General features: G+C 42.5%; 1 protein-coding gene across 2 annotated transcripts in view; it reads right to left on the bottom strand.

Annotated features, from left to right (window-relative positions):
- Positions 1–1,411: 1,411 nt before the first annotated feature.
- Positions 1,412–18,944, bottom strand: part of Klhl42 (kelch like family member 42) — a 30,637-nt gene continuing 13,104 nt past the window's right edge. The window contains exons 1-3 of one of the 2 annotated variants that reach the window (XM_063254468.1): positions 17,183–17,383; positions 16,308–16,501; positions 1,412–7,133 (exon numbers count right to left, since the gene is read on the bottom strand). In XM_063254468.1, the coding sequence (XP_063110538.1) occupies positions 6,682–7,125 (444 nt within the window). In that variant the 5' untranslated portion in view covers positions 7,126–7,133; positions 16,308–16,501; positions 17,183–17,383 and the 3' untranslated portion in view covers positions 1,412–6,681. Of the gene's footprint in view, positions 7,134–16,307; positions 16,502–17,182; positions 17,384–18,944 lie in introns of those variants that run through there. The other variant, XM_003466732.5, reaches the window with a different exon arrangement.

Below are 18,944 nucleotides of genomic sequence, written 5' to 3'. Positions count from 1 at the left end.
GCTCCGAGTTTTTAAGGGGGTTTTATTGCCCAGGAAGTGTTGATGGGGAAGAAGAGACCTGGGACCCCTCAGCCCTCACAGGTTATCGGGCTTCCCTTCATGTACCTCCGGGAGCCATACCAATAATAAGAGGGCTCCAATGTAACGACGTGGGTCAGGTGCAGCCAGGGAACATCGGCCACAGAGCAGAACCAGACCCATTGACCACAAAACCCACTGGCCAGGGTGTCGTGCTATGACCCTCAGCAGACAACTATACGCTTTGAACCAGTGACAACTGTATAGTTTTCCCTTTTTCCAAGTAGCAATTTTCAACCCACCATGTCTCAGTGTCCTCAGCTGTACAAAGGGAATCACATCTGTACTCACCACATGGGATCAACATGAGGGTTGGTGACTTAAACACAAGAAGCCTGAGCGAGAGCTGCTGGCACAGAGTGAGTGTATGGTCAATGTAGTGTGCTGTTCGGTGGCATCAGCCCCCTCCTCCTCCCCCAGTCTGCTCTGGAAGTATGGGGAACAGTTATCTGTTTATTCAGTCAGCCGAAACTCAGTGATCATCCGTGAACTCAGGAAGGATGCACATCCTAGGACCCAAGACTTCAGAATCAGTGACTCATAGATCGCCATTGGATGCAGTCACTTGGGAAAGAGCTTTTTTTTAATGAAATGGTAGAATTTTAAGTGGAAATGTTTTTACATTGTACGAGAAGGGTGTTTGCATGTGTTCTTGTGTGTTCCAATGCACAGGGCAGATGCTAGAAGGAAATGAGCAGCCAGAGTAGCTTCTGGTCACTACACAGCTTCATCACTCTGTCCTCCACACCCCCAGCCCCAGAGCCGGGTCAGGACCAGCTGTCTAAGGCCAGGGGTTCTGTGTTTCAGCTTTTCTGAACTAACGAGGTTTTTTGTTTTTTTGAAATAGGGTCTCACTGTGTAATCCAAGCTGGTCTTCAACTCACTCTGTATCCCAGGCTGGCCTCAAACTCACAGCAATTCTACCTCTGCCTCCCAAGTGCTAGGAATACAGGTGTGTGCCACCACTGCCGGGCCTGGAAGAGTTATTAAAGTTAAGTGAGCAAAGTTCCCCAACATTTAGAGACAGACCATGCTAAGCAGTAGGATTTGAAGTTTAACTTTTATTTAGAAGTCTAAGGGCTCAACAGTTCACATCAGGGCTGACAGAGAAAGAGCCCAGGAATGCTGAGGACTCTGACCCGGTCTTCCCCTGCTTCACAGCCCTCTCTTGCAAACCCTGGCTGCCCCGGGTGGCTCTTTCCTCCACCAGGACTCCCAAGTTGCCCTGGCATCCCTGAGATTCAGGAGTTCTTCCTGACACACATCTCTACCCTCCCTGCTCTCCACAGCCCAGGTACACAGCTGAGACACAGAACCTCACACACCACAAAAACAGATTTAGAGTATTTTATTTGAAGAATTTTTCTTCCATAGTTCTAGAGTAAATATTGTTACAGTGAGTGCTTCATAAGCATCGTTACACTTCAGTGAATCATAATGCTCACATTTTCAAGCCACTCTTGAAATTGAGGCCTCAATATGACTTTTTAACAAAGAATTAAACAAAATACCACTATACACTCTACAGCCCTAGAGTGACTACTAAACAGGAAAAACATCGTAGGGCCAGCACCTGTTTTGAAGATTTTAAGTGACACAATAATCCAAAGCATATATTCCTTTTCTTTATCAATAATAAACCATGACAATCAACTGATAAAGCACAGACCAACCCTAAAAAAGCTGTGTCGGCACCCTCTCACTTTTCAGACTGGCCAGCACAGGTAGTCTGTCCCTAGAGGGTGGGTAGCAAGTGTTATATCAGGTGCAGCAGCCAGCACAGGTCTGGGTAAGTTTCAGGGCATGTTCCAAAGTGAACAGAGGAATGCTACAACTCTCAGTCTGAATGAGACATACGATGGAAACTAGCTAGCTCTGGGCAATGACCACGAAGGCACAATCAACTGGTTTTAGTAGTGATGGTGTCTGAGTGAACAGTTCTTATTAATGCTTTTCATGCAAGTGTCTCCAAGGCACAGATGTAAACACACACACGCCCTGAACTGCCTCTCTCTGCTCTCCCTGCCCTCGCACCTCCCAGGATCAGCGGGAAGGCCGTGGGGCACTGTGTGTGCACTCACGTGGTGCAGACTTCATGCAATTTTAGTGTTTCACACAAATGAAGTACAGAGGTGAAAAATGTACTTTAAAAAAGGCACATATCAAAAAGCCAAAACATATCCAAATTTACAGAAAAACTGGTTTGTGATTATTACTGAAACACAGAGTAAAGGCCAGGTTCTGGTGGCAGCCAGACCAGAGCCTGAGATGCCTGCCGAGCGTGTGCACCTCCAGGAGGAAGCCCAGCTATGACCAGCAGAGTGGACACTGCTGCAAGGCTGAGCTTGTCAAGGCAGAAACTGTGGCTTCTTTAGGCGGGTGTTCCGTTATTAACACTGTCTTGTACTGAACTGACATTCACAATAAGTATTTTTGATAGCCAAGAAGTGTGGCCTGCACTTTGTGCCAGGATCTGATCTCAGAATCCATGTCAAATCAGGCCACACTTCTTTATGCCACTCAAACCCAAAGATGCTACACATTCCTGTTCTTGGTCTAGGAGAAAGGCATCTGACACTCATGCGTTCCCCGGGAGTCTACTGCCTCTCAAGGGATCTACATCATCGAGCTCATTAAGTGCTGGTTGATACCAAAGCGCTTTCATCTCCAATTACCTTTTTGTTCAATCATCTCTAGAAATCTGAAAACAATGCACACTCCAGGTTCCGTAAACAATTCTTCACTGAAAGAAAATACTTTACTACTCCCTCTGTGGAGAAAACGCACTATCCACATCAGTATAGCTTTGATATCTAAGGCATCTGGAATTACTCGGAACCTTGGCTCTTTAAAAACATCAAGCATAGCTGGGTGTGGTGGTGCACACCTGTAATCCCAGCACTTACGAGGCTGAGGCAGGAGGATCTCCATGATTTTGAGGCCAGTATGAACTGCACAGTGAGATCCTGTCTTTAAAAACGTTACATTTTCTTTGGTTCATGCTTCATCTGTTTTTTTTTTTTTTTTTTTTTTTTTTTTTGGTACTGGGGATTGAACTCACAACCTTGGTGCTTGCAAGGCAGGCACTTATGCTGCTGAGCTAAATCCCCGGTTCCTTCATGCTTCACCTTAATTATTTTGTTTGGCTCATACTAGTATCCATCACCTTCTCAGTACTCCGTTGTAACTTAACCAACACTACTGAAATAATCATAATGAAATATTTTAGAAGATGCTAAGGGGAAAAGCCTCTAAGGGTACTAAAAGGAAAGCCAGAGAAAATGAAAGGTAAAACCACCACCTTCTTTTTTTTTCTTTTGTCTTTTCATTTTTATCGGTACCAGGGATCGAACTCACAACTGCCTGCTTGCAAGGCAGGCGCTTATGCCGCTGAGCTAAATCCCCAGCCCCAACCACCACCTTCTTTTACCACTAATACTCCAGATGCTCTCCACCACCGACCATCCTCCATACCGGAAGCTGCTCCTAACCCATACAGAGCGATCACCCCCCTCAGAAAAAACAAAGAACAAACAAAGAAAAAACAAAGAAACACTTGTAGAAAAGCAGTGAATGAGGAAAAAACAAGAGATCTTCAAGGCCAGTTCTAGGGAACGAGGGGACATTTTTCAAGGGAACGCTGCCTTAATTCTAAGTAGTCTTTAAGTTATGTTGGTACCAGTCAGAGAACAGAGCTGCTAAAACTCCCCTCAATGCTGGGCATATGGCTCAGTGGCACAGCACTGGCCTGGCAAGCATGAGGTCATGACTTCAATTCCCAATATCAACAAAACAAAACTCCCCTCGAGTAGCTGACATAGCTCATGTACACAAAGGAAGATGTCGTAAAACCCACAAGTCTATTCCGATACTCATTCTACCTTTCCCAAGCACTGGCAGCAACCAAGAATAACAAAGTTTTCCTGGGAGCTCATGCCTCCTACGGAAGTGACAGTATACAGGCAAACATACATTCATTTGTGCACATATACACACACCAAAGGTGCACAGTAGAGAGCTCTGTGGATCAGAGTACACTTTCACTTGGTCCAAAAGTTCAATTGTCAGTATTAGGAAAATAATAAACCCACAGAAACTCATCAGAAAGAAAACTAATTGGTTGTCAGCATACTTTATAATTTATGATCATTTATAAACTAATCCCCAATTGTTTGTCCAGTACCAGTTCAGGTGGCTGGAGTATTCTGAATATATGGGTTTCAGTCTCAAAAAAATTAAAAACAAAAACAAATGAAATTTGTAAATATGTGTAAAAAAATTATTGCTCACTGGGAATCCAATTCTATAAAGCATATAAAGTAAAACAAATGTACTACTAGATACCATTTCCAGGAATATTTTAGCTCAAATTTTCTTAAAAAGAAAAATACTTAGAATTTGAGAATGAATGTATATGATTCAGAAGCCCTTAAACAGACAGATGTGTGCTACACACCAGTAATACTAGCATGCAAAAGGCTGAAGCAAGAGGACCGAGAACATGAGGCCAGCCAGATGAACAGTCCTTGTGGAGATAGACAGAGTGAGACAGAGGGACTGACTTTTAAATGGTGTTACAAGTAGACAACTGACAAGAATATTTAGTAATGCTAGGTAGGTGCAGTTGTACACACCTGTAGTCCCAGTACTCAGGAGGCTGAGGCAGGAGGATCAGCATGAGTTCGAGCCACTCGGGGATACATGGTGAGTTCAAAGCCAGCCTGAACTACACGGTGAGAGTCTGTCTCACAAAAAGGAAAAAAAAAATTATTTGGTAGTAAGATACAAAGACCCCTCTCCATATCCAAAATAGAGGCTTACTCACTTTAACCTAATAGAAGTGTTCCTGAAAAATCATGCAAATATGACTTATAACTAGCCCCTTCTTTTAAGTATACTAGAGGCCATAGTAGAAAAACAAAAAAATCAGAAAACTCTGTAGTGACTCTTGAACAAATTTAATATCTCTGTCCAGTGATTAGCACCTGTGCACATCTGCATAGTATGCAGCATTAACTGTGGAATGTGTGGACTCACTGTGATCATTTTTTTCCTACTGAGCTTTCTTAAAACAAGGCATGCTGTAACTGAAATTATAGCCTGCTATTTATGCAGAAAAATTCATTTTAGCTGGGTGTGATGGGCACATCTGTAATCCCAGCGCTTGGGAGGCTGAGGCAAGAGGACTGTTGTGAATTCGAGGCCAGCTTGAACTAGAACAAGATTCTGTCTAAGAAAAAAAAGAACCTGGGCTCACAGTTCAACAGTCTCTATTACAAAATATCAGATACTCTCAGAAAAAAATTTTTAATTAAAATAACATTTTCTAAGTTACTATTTCATTTCTCAGTACTAGGGACCGAATCCAGGCCCTCCTGCATGCATGTGCTCTACCACTGAGCTACACCTCCAGCCTAGATGTTTCTAAAAATTACCCACGTATGACTGGTAGATGTTTAACTCGCTGTTACCTGGCTTGGTGGAACTGCTTGAGCTGCTCGGCAACAGTGCTGTGTGAACTGCGTGCGTTCCAACCAACGCAGTCAGCACCCTCCCTAACTTCAGGAAGAACACCCGAGAGCAGGTCACCTCCTGGTCCCCTTTCCAGCTCTTTAAAACCACTCTCACTTTAGCCCACAAAAGCAAAACATGAATTACAAAGCTAAGATTAAACCAGAAAGCATCCAATTTAAACATGATAAAATTTTGTTTCCATCTGTAAACAAGAACTAAGTCAAATACATTCAATAAAGGAACTCTTCAAGGCAAATTGGTTTCTATATATTTCATTTCCTTTTTAAGACTCAAGTTTAAAAATATATGCACCTACCCAACCTTTTATGCACTCTTTAAAACACAGAATGCCTGGCAGTACAGTTTTTTGTGAACAACATAAATCTGCAATTTGCCACATGTGAATCAAGAGGTTTATTCTATTTAGTCTATCTAATTCAGCATCCATAACTGAAAAAAAACCGGGAATGATTTCATATAAGTTATGGTGGGAATGAATACATTCCAAGATCCCTTCTAACAATTCTTATTGTAAGCTTCCTGAAAAATAGAGCATGAATAAAATTTCTGAGCACAGAACCCTTCTTATAAACATGCTGGAATTATCTGCAGGTATGACAGGGGGAGGGACAATGGCAACATTAATATGTTTGTCAAGTAAAACAATAAACAGAAAAAAGTATCTCTCACTTAAAATATTAATGGTGTTTCAAGTAACTTAAGTAAATCAGGTCAAAAAACTGTCTTTACCTGTCACGTTGATTAGTCCCTTACCAAGCAGACACAAGGAATCTAGTTTTTAATGATCTATTTCAGTCACTGGCTCTAGTATCACATTTTGATGAAAACATATCATAGATGTGCTACCATAATTTAAAAATCTGTAATTTAAAATGCAATAGAGTTGTTCTCTTTTTTTCACAACTTTTCAAGTAACTGGTTCAAGTAGGCTTATTTACAGCTGCTAGTGGTACACATGTGACTACTTTAACACACGTTTTCCCTTTGGAAATCAGCCTGCCTTGTGTATGCATGTGCTGTGCATGTGTGTGTTTTGAACCAGGCTTTTAAAAATGCTAGGTCAATCCCTCAGGTTTCTGCTTTATTAGGCAGATAAAGGGAGGAGACCAGCAAGTTATGTCCAAAGGCTGGGAAACGCCGAAAAGCTTCCCAGCTGTCTGAAAAGATGTTGTACTTCAGGAAAACTCGATGCTCCAAGCTGGTGGAGAGCGCCACGTCTCTGCTCATGATGTAGATGCCGTCGTTGTGGAGCGCGCAGGTCAGGTTGAGGCCTGATTTGGATGTGTTTTCCTTGAGGTAGAGCCACTGCCGAGTGACTGTGTTGTAGGACTGCACGGTGAGCATGTCCTCACTCTGGCTGCTTCTGCGGTTGGACCCCAGCTCATGGAGACACCCGCCCACAATGTAGATGGTCTCCTCCACGGACACCATCTGCTGCTTCCGAATGTGGACGTCACAGGTCTCAAAGAGCATCCAGACGTCAGAGGAGGGGCAGTACTGCAAAATGTGCATGTTTCGATCTGAAACAGAAGCCAAATGATGAGTAAACCTCCAGGGCCACAACGAGCATTTCAGCACAGAAGGAAAAACTGCTTTATCAAAGCAGGTGAAGGGGAAATAGTTTTCCAAATGGCGAGGGAAAACGTGTTTGAGGTGAGAACCACCCCGTTGAGGCATGTCCTCTCCCTGCAGTCCCAGAATCATACAGCCACGGGGAAGTGCACTGTGAGGTGAGCAGGAGCACTCTCTTGCCCCTTTCACCCTTTGAGCCACTGGTCAGGGCCAGACGCACAGGCCCAGAGGCTCACCAAGAGCTCCAGAACGACTGAATGGGTAATACAAAACACAGGCTAAGCTCCTGGTGGGTCTAGTGCTTTTTAATCTTCCCTCCCAGTACAGGGAATTTAATTCAGGACCTTACACTGAACTACATGCCAGGACATATTTATTTTTTGTTTTGAGACACGGTCTTAAGTTGGTCAGTCTGCATTCGAATTTGCAATCCTCCTTGAGGAAATCAAACGATGGGATGGTTCAGAGGACAGGTTGAAATAGCAACCAAGGTACATAAAGCAACTAAATATTTGTACTGTCTGATTGATTTTGCAGGCCTGGGGCCGGTAGTCTGAGACTCCCTTGGGAGGATGACAGTATACAATATAACAAATACGGGATTTCCTTTTCTCTTGGCTTTGAAGTCAAATATTGCTCTGCCTGTTTGCTTTGTTCTGATTAATTGTTTTGCTTTATTCAACATTCTGTTTTGACTGGTTTTATGGGGGGGGGGTTGGTTTGATTTTGCTATACCTGACAGAACAAACAACTTACTGTGAAGATAACAAGATATCCTAATGTAGCGATTGTTGTTTTCCTAGTATCCTACTTAGAAATTCTGTACCAATTTTGCTGCATTGTTTTGACTGGCTTTGTTCTGTCTTGTTTTGTTGTATTTTACTATCTTTAAAATTTAAAAATAAAATCACAAAATCCCCATCAAAAGACTACTAGTTAATAAGTAAATTTAGCAGTGTGGCTGGATACAAAGTCAACATTCAAAAATCAATAGCATTCCTGTACACAAATAACAAACTCATTGAGAAAGAAATTATGGAAATATCACCTTTCACAATAGCATCCAATGAAATACTAAGGAATCAACCTAACAAAGGATGTAAAAGACTTATACATTGAAAAATATAGTACTCTATAAAATGAGATTGACGAAGATGTCAGAAAATGGAAAGATATCCCTTGCTCTTGGATGGGAAGAACCCACATTGTGAAAATGGCCATTCTCCCAAAACTGTTAGATAGATTTAATGCAATTTCAATCAAAATATCATTAACATACACCTTACAGATCTAGAGAAAACAAAACCTATAATTCATTTGGAAACAGAAGAAACCTAGAATAGCAAAAGCAATCCTGGGCAGTTAGGGAAAGGCAGGAAGCATCACAGTCCCGCTCTTGAAATTATACTACAAAGCTACTGTGATAAAATCAGCATGGTACTGGCAAAGAAACAGACCTGAGGATCAATGGAACAGATGAGAAGATGCAAACACAACTACAAAGACACTCAGCCACCTTATGTTTGACAAAGGGGCTAAACATGTTCACTGGAAGAAGGATAGCCTTTTTAATAAAAGGTGCTGGAAAAACTGGCTTTTCACATGATGAAGACTGAAACTAGACCCTTATCTATTTCCATGCACTAAAGTGAAAATGGATCTAAGATCTAAATATTAAGACCAAAACAATAAATCTATTGGAAGACAAGGTAGGTAAAAATCTTGAAGACAGGGATAGGCAAAGAGTTCATGAACAAAACACAAACCACATGGTAAATACTTCAAAGAATCAACTGGGATCTCATTTTATTAAAAAGCTTTTTACTTCAAAAGAAATTACCAACACAGTGAAAATAAAACCCACAGAACGGGAAAGAACTTCAGCCAGCTGTCCCTCAGACGAAGGACTTACACCTAGAACATATAAAGAATTCAAAAGCATCAGGGCCCCCAAATCGAAAGACCCAATCCAGAAATGAGCATCTAAGATGAATACGTACTTCTCACATGAAGAAATACATAGGAAAAATGAATACATGAAGATGCTCGACATTATTTGAAAAAGAAATGCAAATTACATGCAAATTAAAATGCTGAGATTCCATCTCAGTCCAGAAAGAATAGCTGCCATCAAGAAATCAACTAATAACAAATGTTGGCGAGGCTGTGGGGAAAAGGAACACTGCTCCACTGTTGGTGGGAGTGTAGACTGGTGCAGCCACTGTGGAAATCAGTGTGGAGATTCTCAAAAAACTAGGAATGGAAGTCCCATTCAATCCAGCTATTCTCCTTCTGGGTATTTTCCCAGAAAAATTGAAAATGACATGCAACAGTGATATATGTGCACCATGTTTATAGCAGCACAATTTGTAATAGCTAAATCTTCAAAATAGTCTAAATGCCCACCAAGCATGGAAAAGATAAAAAAGATGTAGTATTTTTATACAAGGAAATATTACTCAGCTATAAAGGAAGATAATCTCAAGGCTTTTACTGGTAATTGGAGGCAACTTGAGACCATACTCACAAGTGAAATAAATCAAATTCACATTTGTAAATATCATATTGTCTCCCTAATTAAAAAAAAAACTGAAACAGTAGCAATATCCAAAATGTACAATAGATACTGTGATTGAAAGGGAAAAAAATACTCAAAATGAAAGAACAACTGGAACAAAAGGAAAGAAGAAAAGGCAAAAGATTATATGTATATAAGTATACATATACATATATATGTATGTATGTATATATACAAGATAGCTATACTACTAATCTATTAGTTCAAAGTTTGTGCTTTCACTATTTGTTGATCATTTTTGTGCCTAAATTTTATAACCTGAACTACCTCTAAGATAACAATATGCAATATATTAATCAGTGTTAATTTCCTATCTTTTAAAAATTCTGCATCATTTCTTTTTTTTTTAAATAAAAAACATCATACCACAGCAATATATGTATATGCATGTTCATACTGACACAATTTGTGATAGCTAAATCTTATAAACAACCCGAATGCTCATCAATCAAAGAATGGATTAAAAAAAGATTTTTTTAGTAAAATGGAGTACTACTCAGTCATAAAGACTAAATGGAGACTAATAGGTAAATGGATGCATCTTGAGACCATACTAATACATGAAATAAATTAGATCCATATGTGTTTAAAAAGAGATGAAAGGCTATTTTGATATTTTAATAATGTCATTATTATTTTCTTAATCATTTTTAATTAATGACTAAGTTACCTTCTTTAAAGAAAAGTACTACATCCTTTCTTTTTGAAAAATAATTGTGAAATTTACACTGTCTAGATTTTTGAGGTTTTCTTATTAGTTATTATTAGTTATTCTTATTATTCTTTCTCAAGGAAAGAATTAGTTTAGCCTCCGGAAGAAAAAAACGTTGCCAGTAAGAATAAACTTTCTGTGCTATTATTAAACAAGCAACAAAAGCTATCAGTGGAAGAGACAGGTTGGCCTGGAGACTTCATACAACTGAAGCCTACAGCACTGATGTTGCTATACAAGCTGCAGGAAAAGACAGAGCCTAGTAGGTACGGGGCAAGCGCCCCTCATTGTGGCTGCTGGTATGGAGGATGAGAAGTTCAAGCCAACCCAGGTGACTTGGTGAGACCTTGTCTCCAAACGAAAAGAGCTGAAGTTCTAAATTAGGAAGAGCGCATTTACTCTGCATTCACAAAGCCCTGGGTTCAATGCCCGTACTGAGCAAGAGATACACAGACCATTCATTTCCCACAGGACCGCACTCTCCTTCAGCCCCTGCTTGTGAGACAGAAGAACTCACTCACCCCAGGCAATCCCACAGCTCTAGAAGGCTCACAGTTCTGAGCCCTGCCTGCACAACTTAGTGACTTAGCAAGAAAGACCCTATCACGGTATTTTTCTTTTAAAAAAAAATTTTTTTTAATTGTAGCTCAGTGTGAAGGCCCTGGGATAAAAAGAAAAAAGCTCCACAGCCATATCTGATGTCAAGTACTACCAGGGAGGGCAGGGTGAGGCCAACATGGGCACGTGCCTGTGTGCTGATGGAAACCTTTGAACTGTCACAGCTGTGGGAAGCTGTCCTGATGCACAACCACGTTCAGAGCTCAGCACACGCCTTTCTACTGCAGCTGCAGAGGAAGCTGGCATAGGGGACGGCCCAGTGGAGTTAGGCTACGTGTGACCAAGAAGTGCTCCTGATGGGTGACTACCACGCAGGAAGCCCGAGGGATGCCTGCTGGGGATGCTCAGGGGCGGTTCTCACTAGGCCCCTTAGTCAAAGATAAGGGGTCAAACATCTTCACTGGAAGAAAGCCTCTTTAATAAACTGTGCTGGGAAACTGGCTTCCCACATGCTGAAGATTAAACCTAGACCCATGTATTTTACCATGCACTAAACTAAAAATCAAAATAGATCAAAGCCCCAAATAGTAAAAGAGAAACCATCTGCTTAAAGACAGAATAAGTAAAACTCTTGAAGACATAAATGCAGACAAAGACTTTATGAAAAAAAAACCCAATCGCACAGGAAATATTACAAAGAATCAACAACCAGGATCATATATTAAAAAGCTTTTGCACAGCAAAAGAAACCACCAAAACCTGGGCCTGTAATCCTAGCATTCACAAGGCTGAGGCGGGAGGATTATCAAGTTGAAAGCCAGCATGGACTACATAGGTGAATCCAAGGCCAATCTGAAGTATACAATGAAACCCTGTCACAAAAAACAAAAAGAAAAACAAAAAATAAGAAACTGGAGGCCAAGGATTTAGCTCAGTGGCATTAGTGCCTGGCTGGCAAGTGCAAGGTCATGCGTTCAATCCCTGGTACCAAAAAAAAAGAAAAAAGAAACTACCAATAGAATGAAGAGACAACCCACACAATGGAAAAAATTTTACCAGTTACTCCTCAAAGGACTAAGGTTTAGAATATATAAAGAATTAAAAATCTGACCACCTCAAAATTAAAAACCCAAACTAAAAATGATTACACACATCTCAGAAGAAGTACAAGTGACAGACAAAAAAATGTTTAACATCACTGATCAGACTGGGTGTGGTGGTTCACATCTGTAATCACAGCACTCAGGAGGCTGAGGCAGGAGGATCCCTAGGAGTTCAAGGCCAGCCTGTGCTACAAAGTGAGTACAAAGCTATCCTGAACTACACAGCAAGAGCCTACCTAAAAAAAAAAAAAAAAAGAATTGAGAGATGCAAATTAAAACAACACCGAGATTGCATGTAACTCCAGAAAGAATGGCTATTAATAACAAACGCTGGCAGAGCTGTAAGGAAAAAGGAATCTTGTCCACTGTTGGTGACAGTGTAGGGTATTGGTATAAGTACTGTGAAAATCAGTGTGGAGAAACCTCAAAAAAGTAGGATTAGAGGTTCTGTTTAATCGAACTATTGCCCCCTTCTGGGTACCTTCTCAAGTTAAAAGCATCACAGCACAGTGATATATGCTCATCCATATTTATAGCAGCACAATTTTTTATTGTTATTGTTGTAGCTCAGTCTGGCCTTAAACTCACTATAGAGCTCGGGCCTGCTTCAAACTTATGACTATCCCACTGCCTCAGCCTCCTGAGTGCTGGTACAGCAGCACAAAGTGTAACAGGTTAATCTTGGAAACAGCATAGAAGCCCATGGCAGATGAATAGATAAAGGAGAGTGGTTTTTATATGCAATGGAGGATTACACTGCTACAAGGAAGATAATCTTGAGACATTTTTAGGTAAATGGATACACTTTGAGAGCTTAATTTGAAATGAAATAAATCAAACACATGTTTAAATATCACACTGTTTCTTTGTGTGAGAAACCCAAAAGGTAAATAAAGACCAAAATGGATGACAGACGGTGGGAAGTAGAAAGAAAATGTTCCAAGAGGAAGGAGAAGAAAGGAGAGGGAAGGGAAGGAATAGGGATGAAAAATGAAACAAAAAAAAAAAAAACAAGAATGGAAGGAAAACAACAGAAACACAGTTTTGCAAAGGGAGCAGGGAAGAAGGATTGAAGGGAAGTGAAGGGAATAACGAATCAACATACAGTTTACACAGGCACACACGCCCTTTGATGAATGTGGACATTATGTACATCAAAAGTGTACTGGGCCGGGGCTTAGCTCAGCAGCATAAGTGCCTGCCTGGCAAGCATGTGGTCATAAGTTTGATCCCTGGTACCAAAAAAAAATGTACCATTAAAATTAATTTTTAAAAAATAAATCTTTGAAGTCTCACTTAAGAAACCCACAGAGTAAAACTCTTTAAGTCCCAATTTTCCTATTTTTTTTATAATTAACAAGATGACTTGTCGGGACAAGGAACATCAGGAAGTGCTAGGGAAAGCAAGCAGGAGGAGGACGGCTTCAGAGGACGAGCAGCTGCCCTGCCCTCTGGACAAGAAAATGAGTTTTCAACCCTTACACAAACACCCATCCATCCGCATCACCCAGCCCTCCCAACATGGTCTCTGGCGATGGAACCCAGCAAAGAACCATGGTGGGTGGCCTCAGGGAGAAGGCGTAGCAGTGGTGGCTTGTGAAGCTACAAACACACACCAAGGGTTTTCCAGGTCAAATGGAAGGAATATTTGTTCAGCCAGGGTCATGGAAGAGTAGGAAATCTACCAGCACTACTGCTTTGGTGCTCACAGCTCCTGCTAAAAGAGCAGCAGACCGTGTGTATGTGAGGTCGGGTCACAGGCCGCACACGCAGTCAAACCCTGGAAGTGCTCAGGGTCTGTAACAGGGCAGCTACTCTTGTCCCAAGAGAACAGAGACGAGTGGGACTCTGCCATCTAGGCATATAATCACTGGGACCTCGACACCAAAGCTGAAGGTAAAGGAAATACCTGCCAAGTCTCAATTTTTTCCTCATTATTTATAAAGAAAAATCTGGCAATTATATCGAGGGTAGGGCACTAGAGAAGGGCATGGAAAATGGCTCTGCAGTGATGAAAATGTGGAGAAAAGCTAACTTAAACCCCTCACTGCTGCAATGCTCTGAGTGTTCTGCCAGGCCGCTCCTGGAACACAGGACACCGGCACCACCAGCTGCAGCAGCTGACACGGCGCCTGGGAAGACTGCCCACTGCCTGACCCTCAGAACCTGAGAACGCAACTTTACATGGAAAAGGGTCTCTGCAGACACAAAGATCTTAAGATGCAACCATTCTGGAGCCCCCAGACTGGCCCCAACTCCAGTGAAAAGTGTCCTGATACAAGACAGGAGAGGAGACCAGACAGACGAGGTCGTGTGAGGTCGGGGCAGCACCTGGCCAGGGAATACTGGAGACTGGACAAGGAGAGAAAAAAGCCTCCCCTATGGCCTGTAGGAGGCACAGGACTCTGAGGTCCCGACTCCTGCCTTCCAGTCTGCTATTTCAGAGTATCAACCTTGGGCCAACTTGCTCTGGAACCCACAGGAAAACGCTGCACTGCCCACCATCCTCCCCGCGGAGTCAGGATGCTAAATGGCAAAGTATTTCGCTGTTGAAAGAAAGGGGAGAGAAGGAGCAGGGGAACAGAGAGAGGGAGAAAGGGAGGAAGGAGGAAAAGAAAAAAGTGAAATGATCATAAAATATTTACATTTGGGGGCTGGGGATTTAGCTCAGCGGCATAAGCACCTGCCTTGCAAGCAGGTGGTCGTGAGTTTGATCCCCGGTACCAATAAAAATGAAAAAGACCAAAAAAAAAAAAAAAAAAAAAAATTACATTTATCTCTCTAACATAAATCCCTAAAATAAGACATTTATTTTTTTGGATATGGTAAAGAAAAATCTGTCAGCTACTGAATATTATATTAGTGTGTCTAACTCTGCCCTTCACAAGGTGGCATCTGGTCACCTGCAGCCTGGTGCCTGGCACCAGCAGGGGCTACAGAGCCCTGGCCTGCCCACACCACGCTGCATCAACGCTGGGTTATTACCCCTTCTGACACACAACGGTCACTCAGCCACTTGAGTGTGGCTAGATGTCCGAGTCCAGTTACACCTTTCCTGTAAGTTCTGGGCTATGTACCATCAGACTGACCAAATGCAAAGTACGGTTCCTGGGCCAAGAGAGACTTGGACACAAGTGCTTCAGGGGAGGAGAGGGCAGAGAAGGGAGGTGCACATTTCCCTAGCCATGCTTCATGGTCCCTTCCACAACCACCAAGCTGCTCCCTAACACCATCACCCGGAGTCCCCACCAAGTGCAGCAGCTGAAGAAGTCTTTATTTCCATGTTACGTACCATAAAATGCTCACCAAAGCAAGACTGAGACAGTGGCAGAGAAGTACATGGCCCCTGATTTATCTCCAGTGCCATAAAACAGGTTAGGGAGGAAGAGAGGGAAAAAGAGAAAGGGAAAAAGAAGGTAAGAAGGTGGGGGGATCAACACTGAACAGTGTTGACACCATGGGGATCTCCCTGACCTGGGCATAGTGGCTCAGGCCTGTAATCCCTGCTTCTCAGGAGGCTGAGACAGGAAGATCACTTGGGCCTAGGAGTTTAAAACCAGTCTAGGCAACACTGAGATCTCATCTCAAAGAAAGAAAAAAAAAAGTGAAAAATACTCATGCACAATTTAATAGATAACATAATCACTCTTGCTGACTAGAAGAAACAATATTCTTATATTCCTACAGCTCCAATGATATGGGAATGATTACATAGGGCCAGGCCTTTAGAATACACACCTGATATATTTGCTCATGAAGGGGGAAAATGAACGCAAAGAATCCCCAGCAGCATAGTGCCAGACGGCAGACGGGCATCTTTAAGATGGGTGCCCACATACTGCCCCCCTCCAAAGCCTTGTCCCAGTCAGAGAGCAGCCAAGCCTGAGCAGCTGCCACCACGTGGGCCGAGCCAGGGCGCAGCTGACCCTGAGGCTGGCTTCACAGGAGCAGAAAGGAAACCCAAGTTCGCTTCCCTGGCTGTTCAGTTTTCAAGCTCACATCAGGTCCTCCAAGGCCCTCCTGTCCAAAACTAACCCACGATACAGGACTCCTCCATTCAGGTGTGTAAAAGTGGGGCTTCTAATACAGAAAACAACACTCGGCCACCATTTTCCTTCCCAGGCTGCTAGGGCTCACACATGCAGAATGCTCAGCCCAGCCCTTCACTTACCTCGGGTAGTGTAGCCTCCAATGACATAGATCTGCCCCTTACACTCACAAGCAGAGAACTCGGCCAGGGGATTTGGTAACGGTGCCACAAAGTTCCACGAATCCTGCTCGGGACTGTAGCACTCAACATTAGAAACAGCCTGCCCGCCAATGGCGTAGAGTTTTGAATTAACAGCCACAAGTTTGAAGTTAGACCTGAAAGAGACACAAGAGCCCAGAACACAAAATCAGAACAAGTATAACAACAGCATGAATGACTACAGCAGAGTGTGGAGTCTGCTGTCAGCTAAAGAAAATAAGCTCTGCACGATGGCAGTTACGCTGCCAAGGACAGAAGATGACAGAATGGCTCTAGTTCAGGGCCTCTCATCCTCCAGGTCCCGCAGGAAGGCCGGGTATCTACACACCGACAGGTGCAGACAAGCAGTTCAATGAAAAGAACTAATCTTGTATAGTTTTAGGGCAGGTACCAAAGATATACTGTGAACACTAAATTCAAACGGTGGGCCTCTAGACCACAGTTTTGCAGTCATGGATTGAACACATTGGGGTGGGGAGCTGCATCTGTACTAAACATGGACAGACTGTTCCCTTTCCATTATCCCCTTTAAAATATAGCAAAACTATTTACATAGCACTTACACTGTACAATCAATATTTTAGGGATGACTTAAAGCACACAGGAGATGGCACACAGGTTCTACGCAAATACTGTACCCCTCTGCCATGGGGATCTGAGCACACAAGGTAAGCTGTCGTGTTTCTCTGCTTGTTTGGAAACAAGGTCCTGCTATCTAGTCAAAGCTGCCTTCAAATTTAGAATCTTCCTGCCTCAGCCCTGGAATGCTGGACCACAGGCACGCCCTGCCACCGTACCTGTTTATGGATTCTGATATCCAGCAAGAGATGTGGAACAACTCCCTGCACACACTGGGACGCCGATATGTTCTTTCAGGCTCTTTGTAATGTTGAGCGTTAGGGAGAAAAAGTGCCACACCACACCTTTGTCTTCTCCTCTCAGGATACCTGCCTGGCTCAGCGCCCTGGCTCAGGACCTGCTCCCATACTCCCCTCACTGCCTGCCTGAGCCACAGTCGCACCCCCCACCCCCCCAGAGAGCAATGTAAACTGCTCCATAAAATATAAACTGGGAGGCACAAGCACAGAACTAATTAAAAATACTCTGTTCCAGTACTGTAAGGTATTTATAAATAATAAATATTTCTATCAAAAGTACACACCTACAACGTTTAAATTAACACTGGTTTCAAGCCCTATATTCAGTAAAGAAGTAAATGCTACTCATCTGCTTCAGATATAAGGTAAGCCTCATTACTTTTGAGTTGAGAAGACAAAGTTAACTTGCTTGAATATAGCGTCTAGGAGTTAATCTATCCTTTGACAGCAGGAAATGCAGACATTCGGGAATGTTAGGTCAGCCAGCGGTGCCATACGTAACAGTCATAAATTGAAGGAGTTTGAGCAGCAGCAGCAGCGAAAAACCTGAGCACAAATCAGGAGGCCCAAGCCCCAGGCCCAGCTCTGCTCCTAAGCAGCAGTCTGTGCCTGATCAACTCAGGCCTTCATCTCTAAAATGCAGATAAGATCTGTCACAAGGTGAGTGGAGTCATATCAAATGGTTTTCCAGAAAGCATCATGCAGAAATGCATACTATCACTTGATTTTTTGCTTTCTGTGCAAATTAAAGACAAACCAAGTACGTCCCAAGGCCATATCGAACCCTAATACAAAGATTTCTTCAAAAATATCAGTATCCTGAGAGTAGACGCCACCTATGAAAACAAAACAGAAATTATGTCAGGGGTCAGATTAAGCAGTAGCAGTGAACAGTAGCCTAATCTTGGTCTCCTAACAGGTGTTCAATAATCACTGATACATTATAGGCCAGAAATATAGAGCCCACCAAAAAATGTATATAATGTACTAAGAAATGTCTGGAAGCTGATGTCCACCACTTTGAGCACCTCTTGAAAATGCAGGTGCCAAACATAATTTGCATTAATCCCAGGATGTCTCAATGAATTCGGTATTGTAATATTCATACAATTTTTCTTTTCTTGATGTATTCATTTTTTTGGTGACTCTATATTATAGCTGGATGTGGTAGTATGTGCCCATAATTCCAGATACTTAAAGAGCCTGAGGCAGGAGAATGACAAGTCTGAGGCCAGCCTGAGCAACTTAGCTACACACTATCTCAAAATAAAAACATTATTTTAAAGCGCTAGGGGTAAAGCTCTAACGTAGACACTTGCCAAGCATACAAGAGGTCCTGGTTTCAATCCCCAGTGCCTCAAAAAACACATGGTAATAGGTAAATACATGGTAATTTAGTAGGTAATAACCACCTACTAAAAAGTTGAGTTTTTAAAAAAGTGTCTGTGTGTTTGTATTTAAATGTGTTTTGAGTCCTGTTTTGCTCTTTGAATCACAAGCTGAACAGAGTGCTCTTCAGCCAGAGCCTCGCGCTGTCCACTAAGTCCAGCTGGCCACTGCGTTGTTCATGCCAACGGTCTCCTGCCCAGATGGCAGTTACTGGGGGGTCCCTGCTACACACTGCTTACCATTCCTGCTGCCAATGGTCCTTAAAACCCACACGGTGCCCTCTCTATGTCTG

This window comes from Cavia porcellus, unplaced genomic scaffold, assembly GCF_034190915.1.
Source record: "Cavia porcellus strain 051 isolate PalLab524CR breed Dunkin Hartley unplaced genomic scaffold, mCavPor4.1 scaffold_8, whole genome shotgun sequence".
In the NCBI taxonomy this organism is placed as follows: Eukaryota; Metazoa; Chordata; class Mammalia; order Rodentia; family Caviidae; genus Cavia; species Cavia porcellus.
This window is presented reverse-complemented; position numbering and strand designations above follow the sequence as displayed.